The 21,665-nt window shown below is 37.3% G+C and overlaps 1 protein-coding gene and 1 pseudogene across 4 annotated transcripts; both read left to right on the plus strand.

The window, feature by feature from the left end:
- Positions 1-1,617: 1,617 nt before the first annotated feature.
- LOC149000496 (uncharacterized) lies at positions 1,618-12,002 on the plus strand. Of its 4 annotated transcripts, none has more exons than XM_089139651.1 (8): positions 1,618-2,069; positions 3,951-4,086; positions 4,662-4,837; positions 5,349-5,455; positions 5,999-6,192; positions 9,074-9,158; positions 11,402-11,467; positions 11,581-12,002. In XM_089139651.1, exons 4-8 carry the CDS (start codon positions 5,372-5,374, stop codon positions 11,671-11,673), a joined length of 522 nt encoding a protein of 173 aa, XP_088995777.1. In that variant the 5' UTR covers positions 1,618-2,069; positions 3,951-4,086; positions 4,662-4,837; positions 5,349-5,371; the 3' UTR covers positions 11,674-12,002. The 4 variants fall into 4 exon arrangements, with proteins under 4 accessions (XP_088995777.1, XP_088995778.1, XP_088995779.1 ...); XM_089139652.1 differs by having other exon boundaries at positions 4,694-4,837; XM_089139650.1 differs by lacking the exon at positions 4,662-4,837 and having other exon boundaries at positions 1,619-2,069.
- Positions 12,003-15,025: 3,023 nt separating this feature from the next.
- On the plus strand, positions 15,026-16,938 carry LOC149000497 (cytochrome P450 94A2 pseudogene; annotated as a pseudogene).
- The last annotated feature ends 4,727 nt before the right edge of the window (positions 16,939-21,665 follow it).

Consider the following 21,665-nt stretch of genomic DNA (forward strand, 5'->3'; position numbering starts at 1 on the left):
TTTTCCCCATCCCACCTTTGCAAACAAACATAGCCTCACATAATACAAAAACCATCCCAAAGCTAGAACCATTATTGGTGCTTTTCCCCCCCTCTCTCCTGGTCAGGGGAACAATCCTTGTTTACTAATGGATGGTCTATTTGAGTGTAGATCATTTTCTCTGACGGGGAGCACTCTATGCTCTTCGATGGTGTTACAACCACAAATTATGTAGGACCCATAAGTGAAAAATAATAAAACATTTAAAAAAAATGAACCCCATCACCTTAACCTATGGCCCTTGTAATTCGTGGTCAATAACCATTGGGGGGAGACACTATATTCAATCCTTTAAGATACTTCTAGATACTTTTATGCACTTAAAACCTCAAATGTATATAAGATTTCAAGGTGGTTTTTTCTTTAGAATTGAGGTTCATTTAGGGTAACTTGCATGCACTTTGACTAATCCTTGGGGTATAAGTATAGGAGCTTCACCCCAACTACAAGAAAGATTCAAATTCTTGACTTCTCACTAATGAGATATCTTTCTTTGTCAACTGAATCGACCCTTTGAGATCAGATATATAGGATATAGAGACTATGTACGATATCTAGATCTCTTGGCCATACAACATGAATCTTCATTGGTTGAAATCCAAAATAACTTAATGAGCCTTTTGATCTTAATGACTACTTGCCCTTTCATTGAAAAAAAAAAGTGCATTTCATAGAATTACAATTTAGATGTGAGACACTTAGAAGACTTGCAACCTTTGTAGACCTCAACACAACAACTTAACTTTCTCCCAATTAAATTGGGTTAATTAAACGGATTCTTGCTGTTTAACCAATTTTGTTCAAGTTCATTATTTGGAAAGCTCAAGTCATACATTTTTCCCCTCCATCATTTTTAAAAAGTCTTTTTAGGTTAATTCTTGGAGAACAATTTTGGCATCCTTTTATTCTTGGAGAACAATATCTACTTGTTCAACATCATCCTTTCTGCCTAAGGAAAATGTTCACCCATCCCTCGCTCCTTTAGTTGGGTAACACATGGTTGTTTGGTACCCACATAGGTTAGGTTTTCTTCATCCAGAGGGAAGGGCGATCGGTATATAATTTGGATCATTTTCCTTAAAATTACACTTTTCAACTATGACATCAAGTGAGATACATTACTGGCAAAGTTGAATGTTGAATTAATAATTTAAAAAAAAAAAAGAATATAATAGTAATTAAATTATAATATAAAAAGATAATAATAATTATCTTAAAAAAAATTAAAAGAAGCGGGACCCACCATGGTATTTGTGGTTGAGAAGTGTACCAGAATACAAAGTGCTTTTTATTGAATATAAAACATGGTCATGTCAAAGTAGTAGAAAATCCCCCAAAGATTACCCAGAAAAACTAAAAAAACCCTGGGAGGAAAGTTAAAATTCCTTTTTAGCAGTTTAGGGGTTGTATGGTAATGATTCTGGCATACTTATTCTGTGCCATTTGTTGGTTTTGACATAGAAGTGACCAGAATTTTGTATGGTAAACCGGTTCAGATTTTCTGTGCTGGTTCAGCAAATGTGTGCCGCCAGAGAAGCTCCAATTTCATCGATGACGGTATTTAGGGTTATCGATGTAATTTCATCGATACCTTAAAGCTTATCTGCAATCACTCTCTCGTCTCTCTGCACTCTCTTCTCTCTGCAATCGACGTCTGCACGGTCATCTCTCGCGTTAGTTCTAACTTCTAACTCTCATATCTCTCTCGTCTCCCTCATCTCTCACAACTCTCTCTCGTCTCTCTCATCTCTCCCAACTCTCTCAATCTCTCGACTCCGAAACGAGTCTCTCCAACCGATCGTGTTTGGAAGCATCTCTGCAGCCCCTCTCTCTGTTTGGAAGCGTCTGTGCAACCGATCGTGGGGAAGTGTCTCTGCAACCGATTAAACACAAGTGTTTGGATCCCTGTCTCTGCAACTCTCTCATCTCTGCAAGCCGAAGCCCTCTTGTGTCACTCGGATCCCTGTCTCTGCAACTGACCTCTCTTCAACCGAAGCCGTCTGCAACCCACTTCTTCATCTTCGTTCAATGTGAGTGGAGGTTATCGGTGTTTGCCCTATCTCTGCAACTGTTCATAGTTATTTTTTTTTGCACATAGTTGTTCTGAATAACAAAACCAGATTCTTTCTTATTTTTCTGTTTGCTAAATTCGTTGTTGCCCCCCTTTCAACTTTTTAACAAGGATTCCTCCTTTTCCTTTCTTGAATGCAAGCTATTGCTGCACTTTTTTATTTTTTAAATGCATGCAGAACCGTCATATTTTTCTTCTCCATAAAACGTAGGTAGCAGCAGCAGATTCTTCTTCTCCTTGCAGCAGCATTTTCTCCTTTTCTTTCTATTCTCTTCCTCTCTGTTTTTTCTGCAATAGAAATTTTTGAAAAGGTAAATAGATAGATGATTGAAATTTTGTACAGCTTCAGACCTGGTTGAAAGTATTAGATACAATGATTATGTTTTTTTGATCTCGATCATAATTTCATCTGCTGATTTATTCCGATTATAAATCTAACAGTAAAACCTTAAAATAGAATCTGAAAAACGGGTTGCAATACTTGATTAATCATCTCTTTTTGGTTTTAGATTAATGGATTGGAACCCTATGTGATCTGTAGTCCTCAAAGCAGCTTTAGTGTTTGAAGTTTCACTCATAAGTCAAAAGTCATTTTTCCCCCTCTTTTGAAGCATATGGTTCCTGAAGTTCTGATCATATAGGATACTTGAAAATAGTCCCTTGATGTTATCTCTTTCGAGCTGATCCATGAGTTATTGTATTGGTATGTGAATCATGTTGTATCTTGTGTCATCGTTGTTTTATTTTATCTTTGGTGTTATGTGTTGGATTAGCTTAGATAAGAATTTTTTGGGTCTATATGAATTGATTAGGTGAACTAGAAAAGCTCTGATTTTATAATTTGACTCTTTTTTCTTTTTCCCTAATTTTCAAACACCCCCACCCATTGCCCTTTTCTTTGGCTGTTGTTTTACATTCACATAGTATGTTGTTTCTTCTCATTGTATGTTGCCTTATTTGTGACAGCCAACACAATGCAGTTAATTGGTTTCCTGATAAGTGATTGATTAGAGGATTTCTCCTTGTGTGTCATATATTTGGTTAGGATCCTGTGATTAACTCTTTTATTTTTCTGATTTGCAATGTGGTCAGTCTGATTGCTTCCTGTGCTTTTGGAATCTTTTTAGACCTGAGTGGGACATGATGGAAAACAGTCTTATGGATTTTTTTATACCAATCTTACAACAGGACCAAGGTTCTTGGGGATATTTTATAGGCCCTGGTAACACCGGTTTGTTTTGCATATGGCTGTTTCTTTATTCCTCGTGTCATCCTATTCACTTGAATATCAGCAATTTCTTCTGTATTATATTAACCTCCCTGTTAGAATCTATTCCTTTGTATTTTTAAAATTCAGAAAGTTGCAGGAAACTACCAAAAATATTAAGTTCCATACGGTAGTCTGATAAAGGATTTTGATTCCCTTCATATGGATCCGAACTGTAGTTTGATTTTGTTGTCTCTATTTATTTGGTTTGCATTTGTAGGTGTTTTTGTTGGACTAGAGAGATAGTTCTGTTTTCCTATTTGCAGGCATTATGCTTGATTACATATTACACTTGTCTAGAATATTGGCAGTATACATTTCATAGCTACTCTAAAGGGTGATGCTAGTTGCTACATTGTCATCATTACTGTGTTTTTCTTTGTTAATTTTCCTACTTTTCTTCAGTATTACTTGCAACCCTTGGATGATGTAACCACTATGTTGACTGTTGAGTACCTCAGAATGCATTTCTGGTTTAATAAATTCTGCTTATTGATGCCATGGTCATGAAACTGCATCATTATTCATCAACCAGGGGCTTAAAAACTTGCTGACAACTGTTTGCTTGGACAGGACTTGCAAAAGAGTTTGACAAGCCATCTCGGCTGCTAGAAAGGCCCTCTCTATTTGGTGCATTGGTTCAGGAGTACGCCAATCATTCTCAGGGTTTATAGACATTGACTGGGTTCTTCTTAACTGCTACTATAAGGTACAAGCTGCGAGTTGTGCCCATCTCCATGTTCTTTGATTAACTTAATTAAGTTAATTAAGTTGATGTTGCTAGAATTAACTTAATTTTTCCATGTTCTTTTGTGGATCTTTAGCTCAATTGGTAGAACACTTGGAACATGAGCATGTTTCAAGAGATGGTGGTTCAAATCCACCAAGGATCTTTTGATTCAATGATGAACTAGGGTTTAAAAAAAAAAGTGATAAATTAGGATCTAACCACACTGATTTTATGTGGTGTGTATGAATTGAACCAGCATATTTACGTATTTTTAATTATTTTATACTTATTTTTTAAAAATATTTTATTAAAAAAATGTGCCCGTCTTGGCACAGAAGTCATATATACCATACAAGATTCTGTGCCAAATTGGGCCAGAGAAACGTGCCCATCTGTGTCCAACCATACAAGATTACGGCAATGATTCTGTGCCAAATTTGCCCACTTCAGCTGAGAAGCATAAAAAGTGGATTCAGTGCTGAAGTGGGAATTTTGGCACAGAATGGTTACCATACAACCCCCTACTGTCTGAAAAATTCTTTTTCTCCCGTTAGGGCATTTTGGTAAAATACCGTCAATGATTCAGTGTTTACTCGTGGACACACTCTCCGTGCATCTGTTGCAAAGGTAGCTTGGGAGTTGGTGTTGAGTTTCGGAACCAAGGGGGACGAGTTTGTAGAGAAGACATTTCTGAGTTGAGAATCAAAATACGATCATTACTTTGTAATTGGTACGAATTTCTACCGGTTTCCTGTTTTATTGAATATATTTCGAGGTTTTCGTTGTTGATTGATTTGGAGTTTCAGTGATTACTATTTTTAGAGTTTACAGTGGAGATTGAAGTAGGTTTTTATTTGAATCTATGTTTCTCATGGGTCTTTGGGAGTACGAGGTTCTGTGTGACTTCAAATTAGTTACAGAAATGTTATACCGAAAAATCTGTCGTAGGTGAACAATTGGATCCTATTCATGCAATTTGCAGGAACTATGGATTTTGGTTGGTTTGGTGCCGTTTTTAATCCCGCAAGCTTCCTAGGGTCTTTGATCATGGCTTGTGCTTCCTAGGCTCAATTTTTATTAGGATATATCAATCAATAACAGATAAAAAAGATGATTGCTGATTGAGTTAAACGTGGCATTATCAAATTGATTTCTCTACTTCAGTTTCAATATGGATTTTCAGAAATTCTCTTACTTATTGAGAATTGATCAAAATTTGAATCTTGAGAGTATCTGTGCAGTTGCGGGAATTTTGTGAGTAGAGATGGCAAACCAGGGAGCGAAGAAACGCAAGGAAGAGAATGCTCGTCACATGAACAAGCTATTTCGTTTCATCGTGGCCTCTAATGTAGATATACATTCTCTCGCTTTCTATTATTGAGTATATTTCTGGGATTTAGTTCTGGGTCAAACCATTGTTCAGAGTTTACTATCTTCTTTCTCCTGGAAGTACCTTTACACATATCTGAAATGCTGTTTTAGTTCCCTTTATTTCTGTTGCAGTTTTCTGTATGCTACAATTTCTTTTCCTCTTTTGTTTTTTGACATTAAGCTTTTTATTTGTTGTTGTGTCTCTCCGAATCTTACCCCAAAATTTCCTTCAAACACTTGGATTTGATACCTTAGAGAAACATTTAGAGGAGAGATGCTGCCTTACAACCTTAGTTGGAGGAGCTTTCTAATCAAAATATAATTGGAATGTTACTGTTTCACCGAAATGACCAAAAATGTATACAAGTTTCTGGCGTTCTGGAAAAAACTAATCTTCCCAAATTTCTCTTAGCATTTTGTTAAAACCATAATATTTCACCAAAGCTCTCCCATTCTGGTTGAATTTTGAAACCTTGTAATTCTGAGATACTAAATATGGCTGAACTTGTGATTTTTGCAGATTATACACATTCTGGTAAGGATGCTTATCTTTCATTCATCCGTCACTTGGAAGCATTGGGCTGGCATCCTTGTCACTTCGCTGGCCTATGCAATTCCATATCAACAACTTGCCAAAATGGCACAACCAGCTTATGATGAGGATGGAGAACTTCTAGATGGGGGATTTGATATGAGCACTGGTGGAGTTTGTGGGTATATGTTTTCTTGTTATGGACTTTATTTTAAGCTTTTGACATATCTTATGCATCCTTATATTTTTCTTATTCCTGCTTTATTGCTTTTGGTTTATTGAGAACTGAATGTGCTTATCAAGGGGGGAGGTTCTGGGTGGTAACTACCTCTGAAAAACATAGTAGAGAAACTCACCCACTGTAGCAAACATGGCTCTCACAGTGTCTAGGTGACAAGGCATTAGAAGGGCATTGATGCAAGTTGACACCAATATGGTTGCCATAGTTGCAAGGCACCTAGATGCCCAGGAGACACCTTGACTTGTATGCTAGTGAAGCAGTCTGGAAGGAATAGCTGTTGGTGCAGAAAGAGTTTTGCTGGTACCAGAAACTGCTGGAGTAGGGTTATTTGTACTGGATATGTCGGTGTGTTGATATGTTGGTGATTGTTGAGGGAATGTGCAAGGATGATTGAAAATTAGGGTATTCATTAGTTGAATGAAACAATGAGGGATGTAATGAGTCTGTTAAAGCTCTGTTTGTTTCCATATGAATAGGCAGATTGAGAAACCTTCTTGTGAAAAGAGATTCTCCACTGTTTGTTTGACATAAATGGAAATGATATTAGAATATGACAATTTTACATCATGCAAAATATTATGTGCAAGAAAAATATTTACAACAAAACAAGTTGGCCAAGAAAGAAGGGAGCAACATCTGGTAGGACAGCAAAGAGGTTCTAACTTCTAAGTAAGCTGAGAAAATGTAATATTACTTCAGCAGGGGTTTCATAACTTGATCTACTCTTATGAACATCCTTACGGTTTGCATCTTAGAACAGAGTGAACCTCCTCCCCCTCTCTTTCTCTTCCCTTGGAAGTTAAATGTACACATCTGTTTGGGGATTTTCTTCAAAACATAAGTGTTCTTATGTGATACCAAGGTTTCAGGGGGAAATGCTCAGCATGAATGGGCTGGTTAAGAAGACATTTTAGTTAAATAGGTCAGAGAAATGACAATAAAATGAGTTGGTTGGGTGAGACAAAATGGTTTAGATCATAATAGCTAGTTTGTATCTTGGGAGTGTCTCAATTAATTTTCTTCCCATGCTGAACTGGAGGTTGATGTTCTCCCCCCCCCCCCCTCAAAAAAAAAAATGTAGAATCAAAGGCCGGACAGAAGGAAATCGTGGAGGCAGGTTCAAATGGACCAGGCTAGCTCAAGTCAGCCCATTCAGTCCAGCTGTTCTTCCAAAAGGGCCAAATAGAGGCCAAAACACTGTTCACATGAACTTTGTCGCAACTCAGCCATTTTTTATGACAACAACAAGAAGAAGCTTATCCCAACTAAATGGGGTCGGCTATATGGATCATTGCCTTCCCATCAGCTCTATTTGATGCCTAGATACAAAGCTAAGCTAAGCATGTCCTTTGTCAGCAGTTCTTCTAAGGTTATCTTAGGTCTACCCCTAGTTTTCTAATTCTTTGGTTCTTGATTAAATCACTTCTCCATCGAGGGGCATCTAAAGGCCTCCATTGAATGTGACTGTGCATCAACCCATACTTGGCCTTAAGTGGGAATGTTCTTGAAGGACTTAAGATTTTTTTTTTTGGGGGGGGGGGGGGGGAGGAAGGGGAGGAGACCAGATTACATGGAGATTTTATTCGTGGGAGATTTGGAAGCTTAGTTTGTTTCCTTTCTAGTTATTTATGCATGTCACTGAATTATAAAGCCTATTTTGTTATAATTCTAGTTCTTTATATTTTCCATAAGATTCTGTTGTCATTACTTACTAAATTATTAGTTTCTAATTTCTGTTTAAAAAAAAAAAATCTGTTTATTGTAAAGCCTTAGCCAAGCTATAAATAGGCCTTTTCGCTGCAATAGAAGATAAGATACTAGACAAGTCAAATTTTCAGGTAGTGTTGCCATTGGTTACGAAGGAATCCATGTTCTACAACTGAGGTAGTTGTGGGTGAGAGACCCACGTTGAGATAGCTCATCCCACTATACTCCCCCCCCTCCTTTTACTGTCTTCTTATCCCCTTCTCCCTATCTTTTTTCCTTGTTGCTGTTACTATTTGGGTGTGCAACTTACTCATTAAGGTCTCTAACTGAAGAGGCTGCTATTGTTATCTATTGTTAAAAGTTGTTGCAGTTCATTTGATTTAGTGTTGCTGTAGTTTGTGAAGATCATAACTGAACAACCCTTGGTCAGAGTTGATTGATATTTGGAATATTTCTATTTCTGTTTGCACCTACACTCAATCCCTGAGCCATTCCTTTGGCTGGATCGCTTCACATCCATTAGCTTCTATTTCTGGGCTTTACTAGACTGAACCTGGGTTTCCGTACTGGAGTTATTTGGGGCTTGAACAACATATCAGAACACTGGGTTACAGTCTTGCATTCCCCCCCCGCCCCCAAAAAAATAATAATAATAAAATAAATAAATGGACAAATCAGTCAAATTAGTTATTAAATTTTTGAGAAGTGCTTAAAAAATTCTAGGCATGACTTTCTTCTTGGACCAAATCTTGTTAACTTGATACTGTAGCTTTTGTTTTTCTCTTTTCTCTGGTTCTGTTCCAACATACGTGGAGTCTATATGGTCTATAATATTTCTGTTTTGCTTTTTCATTTTTTTTTCTTCTCTAATTTGATATAATATTTGTTGAAAAATGATACACATAGCCTAGACCTTGTATCTAGTATGGCCTCAAGTAGACCTGATTGGAAGACAAGTATCCATGTAGTCAACCCCATTTCTCTGGAAGAGGTTTGTCTCTGTTGTTGTACTTTTTGTGAAACTAAAAGAACTGTTTTAGATATGGGGTCCATTGCTAATGGTTAGGTATGAATTCTTTACTGCCACCAATGTTTAACAGTTGATTACTTTGTAGATACCTACATGATGTGATCTACATTACAATCTTTGTACAGCTGATGTCCATCATCTCTGGGAAATTTTGGTACACATATTTGGTGGTAAGATTACTTATCCTACTTCTGGTAGAAAACATATTTGCTTGGGATTACTCTTCTTTTTCTTCGTATGAACATAGATTATAACTACCATTTACCATTTGCATATGTTAAATAGAAACCTGAAATTAGTGAACAAGAGTTTTCTATTCTCTCAAAGCACTGCATATTTGGTGGTAAGATTACTTATCCTACTTCTGGTAGAAAACATATTTGCATGGGAATACTCTTCATTTTCTTTGTATGAACATAGACTATAACTACATTTACCATTTGCATATGTTAAATAGAAACCTGAAATTAGTGAACAAGAGTTTTCTATTCTTTCTTTAACTGTGGTGCTTTGAGAAAGCATAGATTTCTTTCTAATATATATAGCCTGGCCCCTTTGCTTAGAGCAATGTTCCAGCTGCTGGGACAAATCAGAAAATAGCTGCTTTGAGTTTGATGGCTCTTTTGTGCAAAAGTGCCAAACTGTCGGATCAACTCCAAACCCTTCCTTTATATATAATTTGATCCCCCGCATTTGTTGTATTGTGCCTCCTTCCCCAAGACACAAGGGAAGAGATGTCCTTGGCTCTTTGCTTTGGTGAGTTATCATTAATGACTCCATATGGTAAGATACAACATTACCAAATTGCTATATCTTCTAGTCATGCATCATGGATGGGAATCTTGGGCATGCTAATTGTGTGGCTTAGATATCTCCTGGTGAACTCCACTGAACAGGGCTTTTCACCTTTTAGTTTTAGTATTGGATGAATGAAGAATATCATTACCACAACCCCGAAAGGAAGAAGGAAGAAGAATATACGAAAAAGAAAGAGGGAGAGGGGGACTACGACTGACTAGTCAGCAAAAATGGTAGACCTAAACCTCTGGTACATTTCATGATGCAGTGTCAGACCGGTTCAATTGGTTCTTGTCCAACCCTAAAATGCACGAGTTTTATGGGGTTTGGTCCAACAAGAGTTGGACTTAAGTATTCTATTTCAGTTTGAATTTAGTCTTTTACTTGTTTTATTATTCCTACGTAAGAGTGAGACTTTGATTAGGCTTTTGGTTTCAATTAGGACTTGCATTTTATTTCCTTTAAATAGATTGTATTAGGATACAATTTTCAGATTGAATAGACTGAAGAGATTTGTTCGTTATTGAGGGATTCCTTCACCTTTTTCTACTTCCCTGTTCTTCCCCTCCCTATGCTTCTAGTTCTCCTTCCATTACAGCCTACATTGTAGCCCTATAGTAGGCCTGCATCATAACAACAATAAGCTTGTTCCTTGGGGTATCCGATATTCCAATACCAGGAGTGGGAAACATCTAAAGTCTAGCATAAACATAAAAGCAGATGGTTTTCCAAATCGAGTATGGAGATCACCTTTTAGTTGTCATATATTATTTGACGTTCTCATCCCTTTAATAGTGTCATTGATATAAATATCTCCAACATGGTCTATTTGAGTAGCAGGCTTACCTACTAGTTCTCCATTTGGATCGCAACAATCTTGTAAGAGCTGTTACCACCACTTCAACATAGACTGTCTTCTGAGGTTCCATGCAGCCAAATGTTTGCATAAGTGAGCTCACTTAGTCATCAAAGGGACTGGTCATTCATCATCTGAAACTTGTGACGGGATTCAGCGTTCTTTGAATTCCACCCTTACCCCCCCCCTCTTGTTAGTGCTATTTAACGAAATACAGATGCTTATGTTTTGGAACATGGGTCCCATGGGTGCATATGGCATAGCTGATTCTATGACAGCAGAATATAGGGAATGGAGCTGGGCTTTATCACTTGGATGGACTTGTGTGATGGTGGAAAGAAAATCCTTTGTAGTTGTGCGGTGTTGTTGGGGGCAAGTAATGATTAAAAATTCCAGGGTCTAGCAATGCAAAGAGTTCTCACTTTCAAGTTGAGAATGAGGTGCTAATCATAATGCAAATGTCTTAGGATTCCTTCTTGTTGCAGTACCTCTTGGAGTAAAGCCTCCTTGGTGCATGCTTTGCTTTGACTTTTTGGGTCATCTCTTCTTCCCCCCACCAAAAAAAAAACCAAAGAAAAAAAGAAGGAACTGTAGTACCACATTTGTTCAGCTTTTAATGTCTCTTTTCTGGCTTATTTCTTTTTCCCTTCAATAAAATCTTTGATTTCTAGAAGAAGCATAAATAAGGTCCTCTTGATCTAAATGTGTATGCAAGAGGTTTCACATCTGCTCAATCAAACCATTCCTTGTTCTTTCCAGATTCCAGCATTTGGTGGATACAAGATTTTCGGTGTTGCTAAAGGGTTTATGTCTCAGGGTTCAGAGGTACACTGTTGCTTATATCTCTAATATATTTTCATGGCTAATCTATTAGATGTATGACAGTTGGTATGCGAATTATATTCTTGTATTTATGCCCGTTTCTGTGTTTCATATAGGGGACTATGGAGGATGAAAAGAGTCGCAAGAAAAGAGAAAGAATGGAGAAGAAGGCTTCAAGAGGAAAATTTGTTAAGACAAGAATGAAGTAGGTTTTTGCTTGAGAGATTAGACCCTTTAAGCAGAGTATCAGTGTGAGAGTGGCTCTTGGACCATGATGAGGAAATCAGTTTGACTGTTTTATCAAGTGGAGGCAATTTTAACAACCAGTATAATCATCATGATGTACCAAACCGTTGGATGATACGCTGGTGGTGAACACAGCTGAAGAATAGAATTTAGGTAGAGGAAAAAGTAATGACTGTTTGCTTTTACATTATATGGTTGAGATGGATGGAACTAAAATTGAAACAGGGTTGCAACATTAATCAATACATGCCTGCAATGTGCTGAATGATCATCTTTACAGATTTGGTGCTGAGTTATCCTTTTTGTTTGCTTCATCTGGATGCATGTTGTTTATCTTCAGCATTGTTCAGCTATGGAGAAAAGAAAGCCAATTTGCATGCCAATAGGTAATACAGTTCTAGTGCCCATGTTTCCTGATCTTCGGATGGACATGATGCCTGACCATGTACTGCGCTTTATTACTTTGTATCTCCAACTCTGAAGTTCACAGATTTGTATTCTGAATATTTCTGTTTGCCTATTGTGGTATTTAGAAATCTGTAGGCTATACAAATTATAACATTGATAGGGGGAGGGACAACATTTTCTATCATGATTTCTGAATTCGAATCTTATGTTCCATTGGATTTGTTACACTTTAGGTAAGATGCCATTGGGTCATCTGTAAAAGTATAGTCTTCATGCCTTTTCATGTTCGGCATTGTGCACACCTCAGTTATTTTGCAGATACGATGGGCAGGTTGGTGCACACTGCGTTGATGATTCAGACTGATGGGGTGATCAACATCAAGAAGATTTTTCGCCTTTTCTTCTCTTCTTCGATATAATGAGCTCTACTCTCTCTCTCTCTAGAGCAGGGTGAGCTGATCTGGGATTAGGTGAGCTCTTGAAAGTTAGACATGGGTTGAAACTTGAAACTTGAAACTAGGGTTTATCAGATCCCTCATCAACACATGGCCAGCAACCCAGTCTGTTGGCATTCACTAGCTTGAAATCTGGATTAAATTTTATAGAACACTGGACTTATTGAATTCTCTCTTCGTCTTGGCTTAAGGTTATACAATAGATTGGTCTACCCAGATGAACACACTCCTGAAAGGAAAAATTACAGAATTTTTGGTCACGCATCCTCTAGGCAGTCCAACAAAATGATGATACTTTGTGAATTATGCAATCAGTCTCAACCATTCCTCTCGCTTTCAACCACTTGTGAGACCGAGATTTTGATCTCGACCGATGACAGCACATGCTGCACATTAAATGCGTGGCATTCAGGTCTTGCCCGTTTTGCCCGTCGTATGTTGATTAACAGTAATGGTAAAATCTGCAGAAATGCAATTTGGGGTTCAATAGCATCAATAGCCAAGTCTCAAGCGTACTGGATCATGCCCAAGCAATAAATGGATTTTTTTCTCTCGGAAGAATGTTTGCCCCTGCAAAAGAGAAGCATGGATGGAACCAAGATATTTAGAGAAAGTCGAACGAAACACAAAAACAAATACCATATGTTGGGCAAATAACTACCAAACTTATAATTAGTTTAAGGGATAATTACAATTGTTTCTCTATACTTTAGTTTTATGACTAATCAAACCTTCTTCTTTATATAATTACTATGTGTTAAGTGACTCAATATTGAATATATATAATGTCAATTTTACCCTTTATCAAAATTCAGAAGTCAAAAAGATGACATTAGTCTCATTTATAGAAACATATTGAATGCCAATTATATCCTTAAAATTTTATATTTTAGTCAATTTTGGATTTGAAAGATTATTAGTGATCTCCATTTAAAATATAATGAAGACCTAGATCAAAAAAGTTGTGAATAAATTACCTTTTGAGATTTTGTTTCTTCGTTCCTAACTCCATCAAAATGTGCATTGTGGTGAAAATGAATTGTTTTGCAATATAAATTTTTGTGTATGTTCTCCGAGTCAAAAATAAAATTTGTCTTCTTGTGATTTCCTTTAAGCAAATATGGTGATTGTGGCTTGTATTAACATTCTCATTGACTTATTTCTACACACTAAAGGTGTTACATAAATATAAATATAAATATTATAATTTATAATTTTTATATATTTAGAGGAGAGGGCATCAATGAACAAGCCATGTAGAGAAGAGTACCAAATAGCATGATAAAATAGTATTGTCTTTAGAAAAGAACTAATATTATTTCATACTCAACAATTCAGGAAAAAAATTATGTATACCATATGGCAGGTGTGCCTCTTTCTTCATGGTAAACATAGGTGGGTATATTGGAGCATGGTTAGAGGCTTAGAGCATAATATCTGAACTTTGAAGATCAAAAATATTGAGAAAACTCTGGCTGAGTGCTAGTAAAGGTGTGATGATGAAGCACGGAACGAAGAGTGTTCTTGAAACGTATTTGGTTCCTCCTTTTACAAGAAATCTCTCATTAAATACCTACTTGATAAGAAAAAATAATTCCCAACCAGGTCAAACCATGATCGGTTCGATTGCTTCAGTCGAGACCGGATTCAAGGGTTAACCCGTTGGTGCCTTGCACGCGAAAAAACTCGACAGTTATAGAAGGAAACGTGATCCTGCCAGATTTGGGATAAACGATCGTGCTCAATATGGGAACCGCAACTAACCCACGTTGAGGAAAGAAAACCCTACAATCGGACTACTTTAAATCAGACTTGTGAATTGATCTAACAATGGACAGTAAGAGGTAAATCCTATATAAATCAACGCATAACACGAAAGGAAGGTATCTGAATCGTTTCCCACCTTTTAGTCTCTTATTAATTAAACTCTGCAACTCGTCAGAGTTCATTGGTGGTGCTGTTATTGACTAAACCATCGGAGGTGGCTTCCCGACCGCTAGGTCGACCCATGTCTGACATTCCTTTTACAAGAATCCGAAGGAGTCCGACGATTGGATAATTTATTGGACGCATCACTACTAAATTATAAGATTCATCAACGTATAATATTCAAACCTTCATGAGCCATTGCTTTATTTTCCAACCCTTAATTGCAACTTGCAAACATCATCTTGGGCCATGGCCTCCTTGTAACTTCTATGTTTAATTCGAGTTAGTGTGGCTACATGAACCGATTCAAACTCACTATATTTTTAAGTCAACAGAATGTTAAGGGAAATATATTTTATATTTTATTGTTAGATCTTTAATCCCATTATTAATTTTCAATAGGATACTTTTTGGTAAACCTGTAACTATTTTGTTCTAATCATTGAATTAATAGTTTATTTATAATAAGAAGATGTTTCTAATTATTGAATTAGTATCTCCATTAGTGCGGATTCTTGGTGACGATTGCAATTATGTGAAATGTTTAATTGTGAAAGTCTTCTAGAAACCTTTCTTTTTTGGTAACCAGATTCCTTGCATTCATTTCAACGTGTAAATATTAATAGTGGAAGGAAGCTTCTATCACACATTTATTTTAATCCAAGCCATCTTGTTTCTAGAAGTACCATTACCTTAATCCATTTCTAATCCCCATGAGTTCATGCACGAGTTTGAGATCTGAAACCAAAATGCAGAACACCATCAAGAACCAATCAAACTATTGAAGGAGTGCTTTCCTATAAATTCACAAGACCACAACACAGAAGATCAGATAAACTGGAAAGCACATAGCCTAACACATCGTTTTCCTATCAAACCCATCATCGATCCATCATGTTACACCTTGAACTTTTACCTTACCTTCTCCTCTTCATTCTTCCCTTCTTCTTCTTGTTCAAATCTTGCTTCACTTATGCAACCAAGTGTTACAAGAAACAGTCTTCATCTCCTGCAATAAAGCCACCCAGATCATACCCTTTAATAGGCTCCGCTCTTACCATATCTGCCAACAAAGGTCGTTTTCATCCATGGGTGACAGAGCTTCTACAAAACAGTGAGACTGGAACCATTATCCTTCAACGTTCACTTGGCCATCGCGAACTCATAACATCCAATCCCCTTAACGTCCAGCACATCCTCAAGTCCCAATTCTCCCTCTACCCAAAGGGTAGTTTCTCTCAAGACAGCCTCTCTAGTTTTCTTGGTTCTGGCATCTTCAACATTGATGGTGAAAGCTGGAAGTTTCAGAGACAAATCTCAAGTCATGCATTCAACACCAAATCCCTCCGCAAGTTCATCGGGACAGTGGTGGAAGACGAGCTCTCTGACCGTCTTCTTCCTCTCTTCGACGCTACTGCAGCTCAAAAATCCACTCTTGATCTACAAGACATCCTTCAACGATTTGCCTTTGATAACATATGCAAGATTGCTTTTGGTTTCGACCCTAAGTATCTTTCTCAATCATTCCCACAACCAGAGACCGAGTTTGCAATTGCATTTGAAGAAGCCACACTACTAAGCAGTGGACGACTTGGATCAATCTTTGCATGGGTGTGGAAGGCGAAAATGGCACTCGATATTGGTTCAGAGAAGAAACTGCGAATAGCAGCCTCAAAAGTTCGTGAATTTGCAGCCAGTATTGTAAAAGAAAAGAAACGAGAGTTGGAAGAGAAATCTTCAATAGAAACAGAGGATCTTCTATCAAGAATCTTGAATTCTGGGCATTCGGATGAGAGTTTTGTAACAGACATGGTGATTAGCTTTATCTTAGCTGGTCGTGATACTACATCGGCAGCATTGACATGGTTCTTTTGGTTAGTTTCCATGAATCCTCACGTAGAAAATGAGATATTGAAGGAGATACTGAAGGAGAAACCAGAAGGGCTCGATCATTTCAATGAGGTGAAGGATATGGTGTACACGCATGCTGCCCTATGCGAGACCATGAGGCTTTACCCACCAGTGCCTTCTGACGGCAAGCAAGCAGCGAGCGACGATGTGTTGCCAGATGGGTCTGTAGTAAAGAAAGGAATGCAGGTGGTATATCATCCATACGCAATGGGAAGGATGGAGTCATTGTGGGGCAAAGATTGGGGTGAGTTTCGCCCAGAGAGGTGGTTGGAGAAGGAGGAGGTTACCGGGAAATGGAGATTTGTTGGAAGGGATTCATACACATATCCAGTCTTCCAAGCAGGGCCAAGGGTTTGTTTAGGGAAGGAAATGGCATTTTTGCAGATGAAGAGGGTGGTGGCTGGAGTTATGAAGCAATATCGGGTGCTACCAGCAGAAGATGGCTTTGAGGCAGTTTACTTTGCTCACTTGACTACCAAAATGAAAGGAGGTTTTCCTGTGAAAATCGAGGAGAGGAGGCAGTAATGTAGTTGTGCATGTCTTTTTTTTTCCCACTTGTAATGTGTGTTTTCCTTCTTGCAGTTTGCTCCACATGGAAAAACATCCCAATTACATTGGATGATGTTGGTCAAGATGGATAGGACCGTTAATAAAATTCTTAGTGGTTTTCTATGTTTCAAATGTATACCTAAGTATTATCCGTGGTCTAAGTAATCATTTAGAATAAAGCTTGTATGCTTGTAATGAGACATTAATTTAAGATCTTTTCTGTTATATCTGATTGAGAAATCCTTCCAATTATATTAGATGACTCGATCTAATCCGCTATATTTTCAAATAAATTGAATGTTTGGGAAGATTAGTAGTTCTCACTGTTAGATCATTAATTGTTTTTAATATAAACTACCAATTTGGGGTAGATTTGCACAACCGATGAAAGAAACAAAGCAAAATTTATTTTATATATATATATATATATATATATATATATATATATATATATATATATATATATATATATATATATATATATATATATATATATATTTTTTTTTTGTTGTAAAAGGTAGCTGTGTATTAGAAAGAAAAGAAAAAGTTACAGTCTGAAAATTGTGGATAACCCCTCTTATGGAATCACTTCATATAATTTTGATTGTCAATCTATCTTGTAAATTGTAGTTATGTAATTTTATGCTTGTTGTTTTATTGGTTTGTAGTTAGGGTCAAAATTAGGGTACGGGTCAAGGCTAGGGGTTAGGCCAACCCAACCCAACCCAATTAGAGCCAATCAAGAAGAACTAGGGTTGGGCTTGACCTTAAAAAGTATTTAGGGTTAGCTAGGGTTAGGATTCTTAGCCCCATAGGGGTCTAGGGTATAGGTCAGAGCCAAGGTCAATGTTTGCAAAAACCTAGCCCAGTCCTACCCGGTTAGAAATTTAGCTATTGGTGATATAGAGGATATTTACAAAACAAAATCACAAGAATGATGGTTGTACAGGTTCTCAAACTGAAAAAGAAACTAAAACAAACTCTAACTAATCATCAGTGGAATTAGTTGAACTCCTGTGGAAGCTTCAATTGTTGGCATTTTCTTTCACAAAAGAAACTTAATTAAAGAGAGTTCCTGGAGCAGAAAGTTAGAGAAATAATAGGTTATTCAAAGGTCCTATTGTGTTATTCAAAATGCTTGGAATTTCACCTAGAATTCCGAAATACAGTTAACCAAGCATGGGCTAGAGCAGGACATGCCAATCCGGAAACTAAATTGACAAATCTTTCAAGGATCCTACAAAGTTGGAATCGGGAAGTGTTCGGAAACATTGATAACATATTCCATAATTATGCAGCCAAAATTGAGGCTCAGCACTATCTGGCTAATCCTGATGTTGAGAAGATCCAAGAAAAAACAAAAAATATCATGTGGGCCTTGAATGCTGAAGAACATTTCTAGTTCCAGAAATCTAGAAGCCTCAATATTTCTAATGGAGATAGAAATATTAGATTTTACCATCTTTCATCTAAAATCAACATACACAGGAACAAAATTGACTTTCTTGACATTGATGAAGTCTTCGTCACTCAGCCACATGAAATTGCAAAAAGGGTTCGCTGATTTCATGCAAAAGTAGTTTTCTTCATCAAATCCGCTTGATCCCGTCTTTGTTGAAAGTCGGTTCCCACCAATTTCTGATTCAAACAACCTTAATGGACTGTCCTATACCCCACAGCCCAATGAAATCAAACAAACTATCTTCTCTCTAGGGCCTCATAAAGCTCCAGGTATAGATGGTTTCAACGCCTACTTCTTTCAGCAGCACTGGGATTTGATTAAGGATGAGGTAATTAATTTTGTTACGGATTTCTTTGGTAATCCCGTTCTACCTCCTGGCATAAATCATACCCTCCTATGCTTTATACCCAAGAAAGCCCAACCTTCGGTTGTTTTTGATTTTTGCCCAATCAGCCTTTGTAATGTATCTTACAAAATTATTGCAAAACTTCTGGCACGAAGGCTAAGACCATTCCTATCCACAATCATTTCCCCGTGCCAAGTTGCTTTTGTTCCAAACTGCCAAGTTATGGACAATATCATGGTAACACAAGAAATTTTCTATTACATGGAGAAAACAAAAGCAAAAAATGGTTTTGTTGTGCTCAAATTGGATATGTCCAAGGCTTATGACAAAGAGGAATGGGGAGTGATAACAAAGCTATTGTCTTTCTTGGGATTTGACTCCTGTTGGATACAAATGATCCAATCCTTCATTAGCTCAGCCTCCTTTTCAATCAAGCTCAACAGAACCCCATATCACAGCTTTTCAGCATCTAGAGGGTTACATCAAGGATGCCTCCTCAGCCCCTATCTGTTTTTAATCATAATGGAAGTTTTCTCAAGATTACTAATAGAGTATAGAAGATTGAATCTGTTGCAGGGAATTAAGGTGGCTAGAAGAGCTCCAAAAATTTCTCACCTTTTTTTTGCGATACTTTCTTTTTCTATAGGGTGGAAAAGGAAGATCTACTGGCACTTAAGGTTCCCATGGAATTATTTTCTGATATCACAAGACTAGAAATCAACTTACAAAAGAGTGGAGCATATTTCAGTAGAAATGTATCAGTGGGGAAAGAGAAAAAAAAGAGCGCTCACAATCTTTGGAATAGGGGAAATGAAAAAAGATGCACTGTACCTTGGTACAAATTTATTTCATGGAAGATCCAAAATTAAAAACCTCCAGTTCATTCTTGATAGAATGACAAGGAAACTTTCTCTGTGGAAAGCATCAAATCTCTCTTTCGCAAGAAGGGAAATTCTAAAAATCGTCTCAACCACAACCACCACACATGCAATGCCAAATCCCAACAGCCTATGTTCTCAAATTGACTCTCTGTGCCAACGATTCTGGTTAGGAAATCCTACAAAAAAAAAAGCATTTGACGGTGATTTCATGGGACAAATGCTGCAGACCAAAGGAAGAAGGAGGATTGGGGTTCAAAAGGTTAGCCAACATCAATGAAGCTCTCCTACTCAAACATCGGTGGAGGCTATTGGTGGAAGAAGATTCCATGTGGGCCCAGGTTGTGAAGGCGAAATATTTTCAAAAGGTATCTCTCTTTGATCCGAAAAAAAGAAGGGGAATCATGGACGTGGAATAGCATTTTTGCAATTCCGCCGACTCTCCAACAATTGGTTATGAGACAAGTGCCAAATGGGAAAAATACCTCCATCTGGTTCGATCAATGGATAACAAGATCCACAAATCATTTGGTAGGAGACCTGGCTTTGGGACCATGGTCCATTTACTCAACAGAAAAAGATGTAGTCAATTCCTTGCCATACAAAAACAGAAAGTATTCTCACAATCTTGATTTGCCTCCTAGCAAACTGCTGACATCTAAACATGATTCATGGATTTCGTTGGTTTCACCTAATGGAACCTTGACGACAAAAAGGGCGGGAGAAGCAATCCGGAAATGAATCTAATTTCAAATTTTCTGCGGAGTACAAGGTGGTGAAAATTCTTATCGAAACTTCCCTTACATCTCGAGTTCAAATCCCTTTTTTAGAGATTACTAAACAAAGGATTGCCCCTAGCCACAACCTTATCTCCATGGATCAACTCTTCTTCGCTTTGCAGATTCTGTAACCAAGTCAATGAAACATACTGGCATTTGTTCATCTCTTGCGAATGGACCAAACGAATATGGGTAACAGGATTATTGGGCCTCATAACGAAAAATTTCACAGCCCATTCAGACTCCATTCTCGATTTATGTGACAATGCTTCTTGATTGGGGGATGGATAATGCAACAAAAAAAATGGACAATGTCACTATTGTGCATGACTTGCTATTTTGTATGAAAGGAAAGAAATGAGGTCTTTTTTTCGGAAAAGTGGCCAAACCTATAAATGGACCAATGCCACAGATGGGGGGAACTTCAACAAATCACGGGTCTTTACTGGATGACACCGAACAACCAAAGTGAAAATATCAACACTATGTGTAGGGCTTCATAAACCAGGGCTAGACAGAGTAGCTTGGAGTGTTAGGGTCATATGGAATGGGAAAATACAATACCTAAATAAAGACTTCCTCAACAAGGGGATAAGGGAACATGTTATAATCCATGGAATCTTAGAAGGTATCAGATTTGCAGATCAACAGCAAATTACACTACAGGAAATTTGGTGCAATGAAGAGAAACTGAACAATCTATACCCGGGAATGAAGAATTTTAACTAGCCCTAGACAACCTCGATTATCTCAAAAGTATAAAAACCACTTATATGTAAACCCCAACCCTCTAGAAAACATTTTTTTGATAGCTAATGTAGTAGATACAAACTGCCACGTGCATGTATGCTGTAATTGTTTTGTTTAGCTATTATAAAAAGTTTTTACTAAAAAAAAAAAAAAAAAAAAGGTCCTATTGTGTTAAAAATTCACCCAAACCTTATACGTATTCAGATCAATCGAAATTGGACTGAATCGACATCCACAAGTAGGGATGAAAATTTGACATTAATGACCCTAACTCACCCTAAAATATAAGTAAACTATAAATGAATAGGTCTGAGTTTTTTTTCTTTTCTTTTGATGAACTAGAAGTTACCTTAAAGATAGAGAAACAATAAATAAAAAATAAAAAAGACCTCTTTAAGAACAAAAGGATCACATGTTGTGCCTAGAAAGCGCAATATTTCAAAGACAAAGTCAAGGATTCAAAGAAAATACTAGAATAAGATACTTGG

The sequence above is a fragment of the Hakea prostrata genome, chromosome 11 (assembly GCF_041222555.1).
Source record: "Hakea prostrata isolate BN-2017 chromosome 11, UWA_Hpros_2, whole genome shotgun sequence".
Classification (NCBI taxonomy): Eukaryota; Viridiplantae; Streptophyta; class Magnoliopsida; order Proteales; family Proteaceae; genus Hakea; species Hakea prostrata.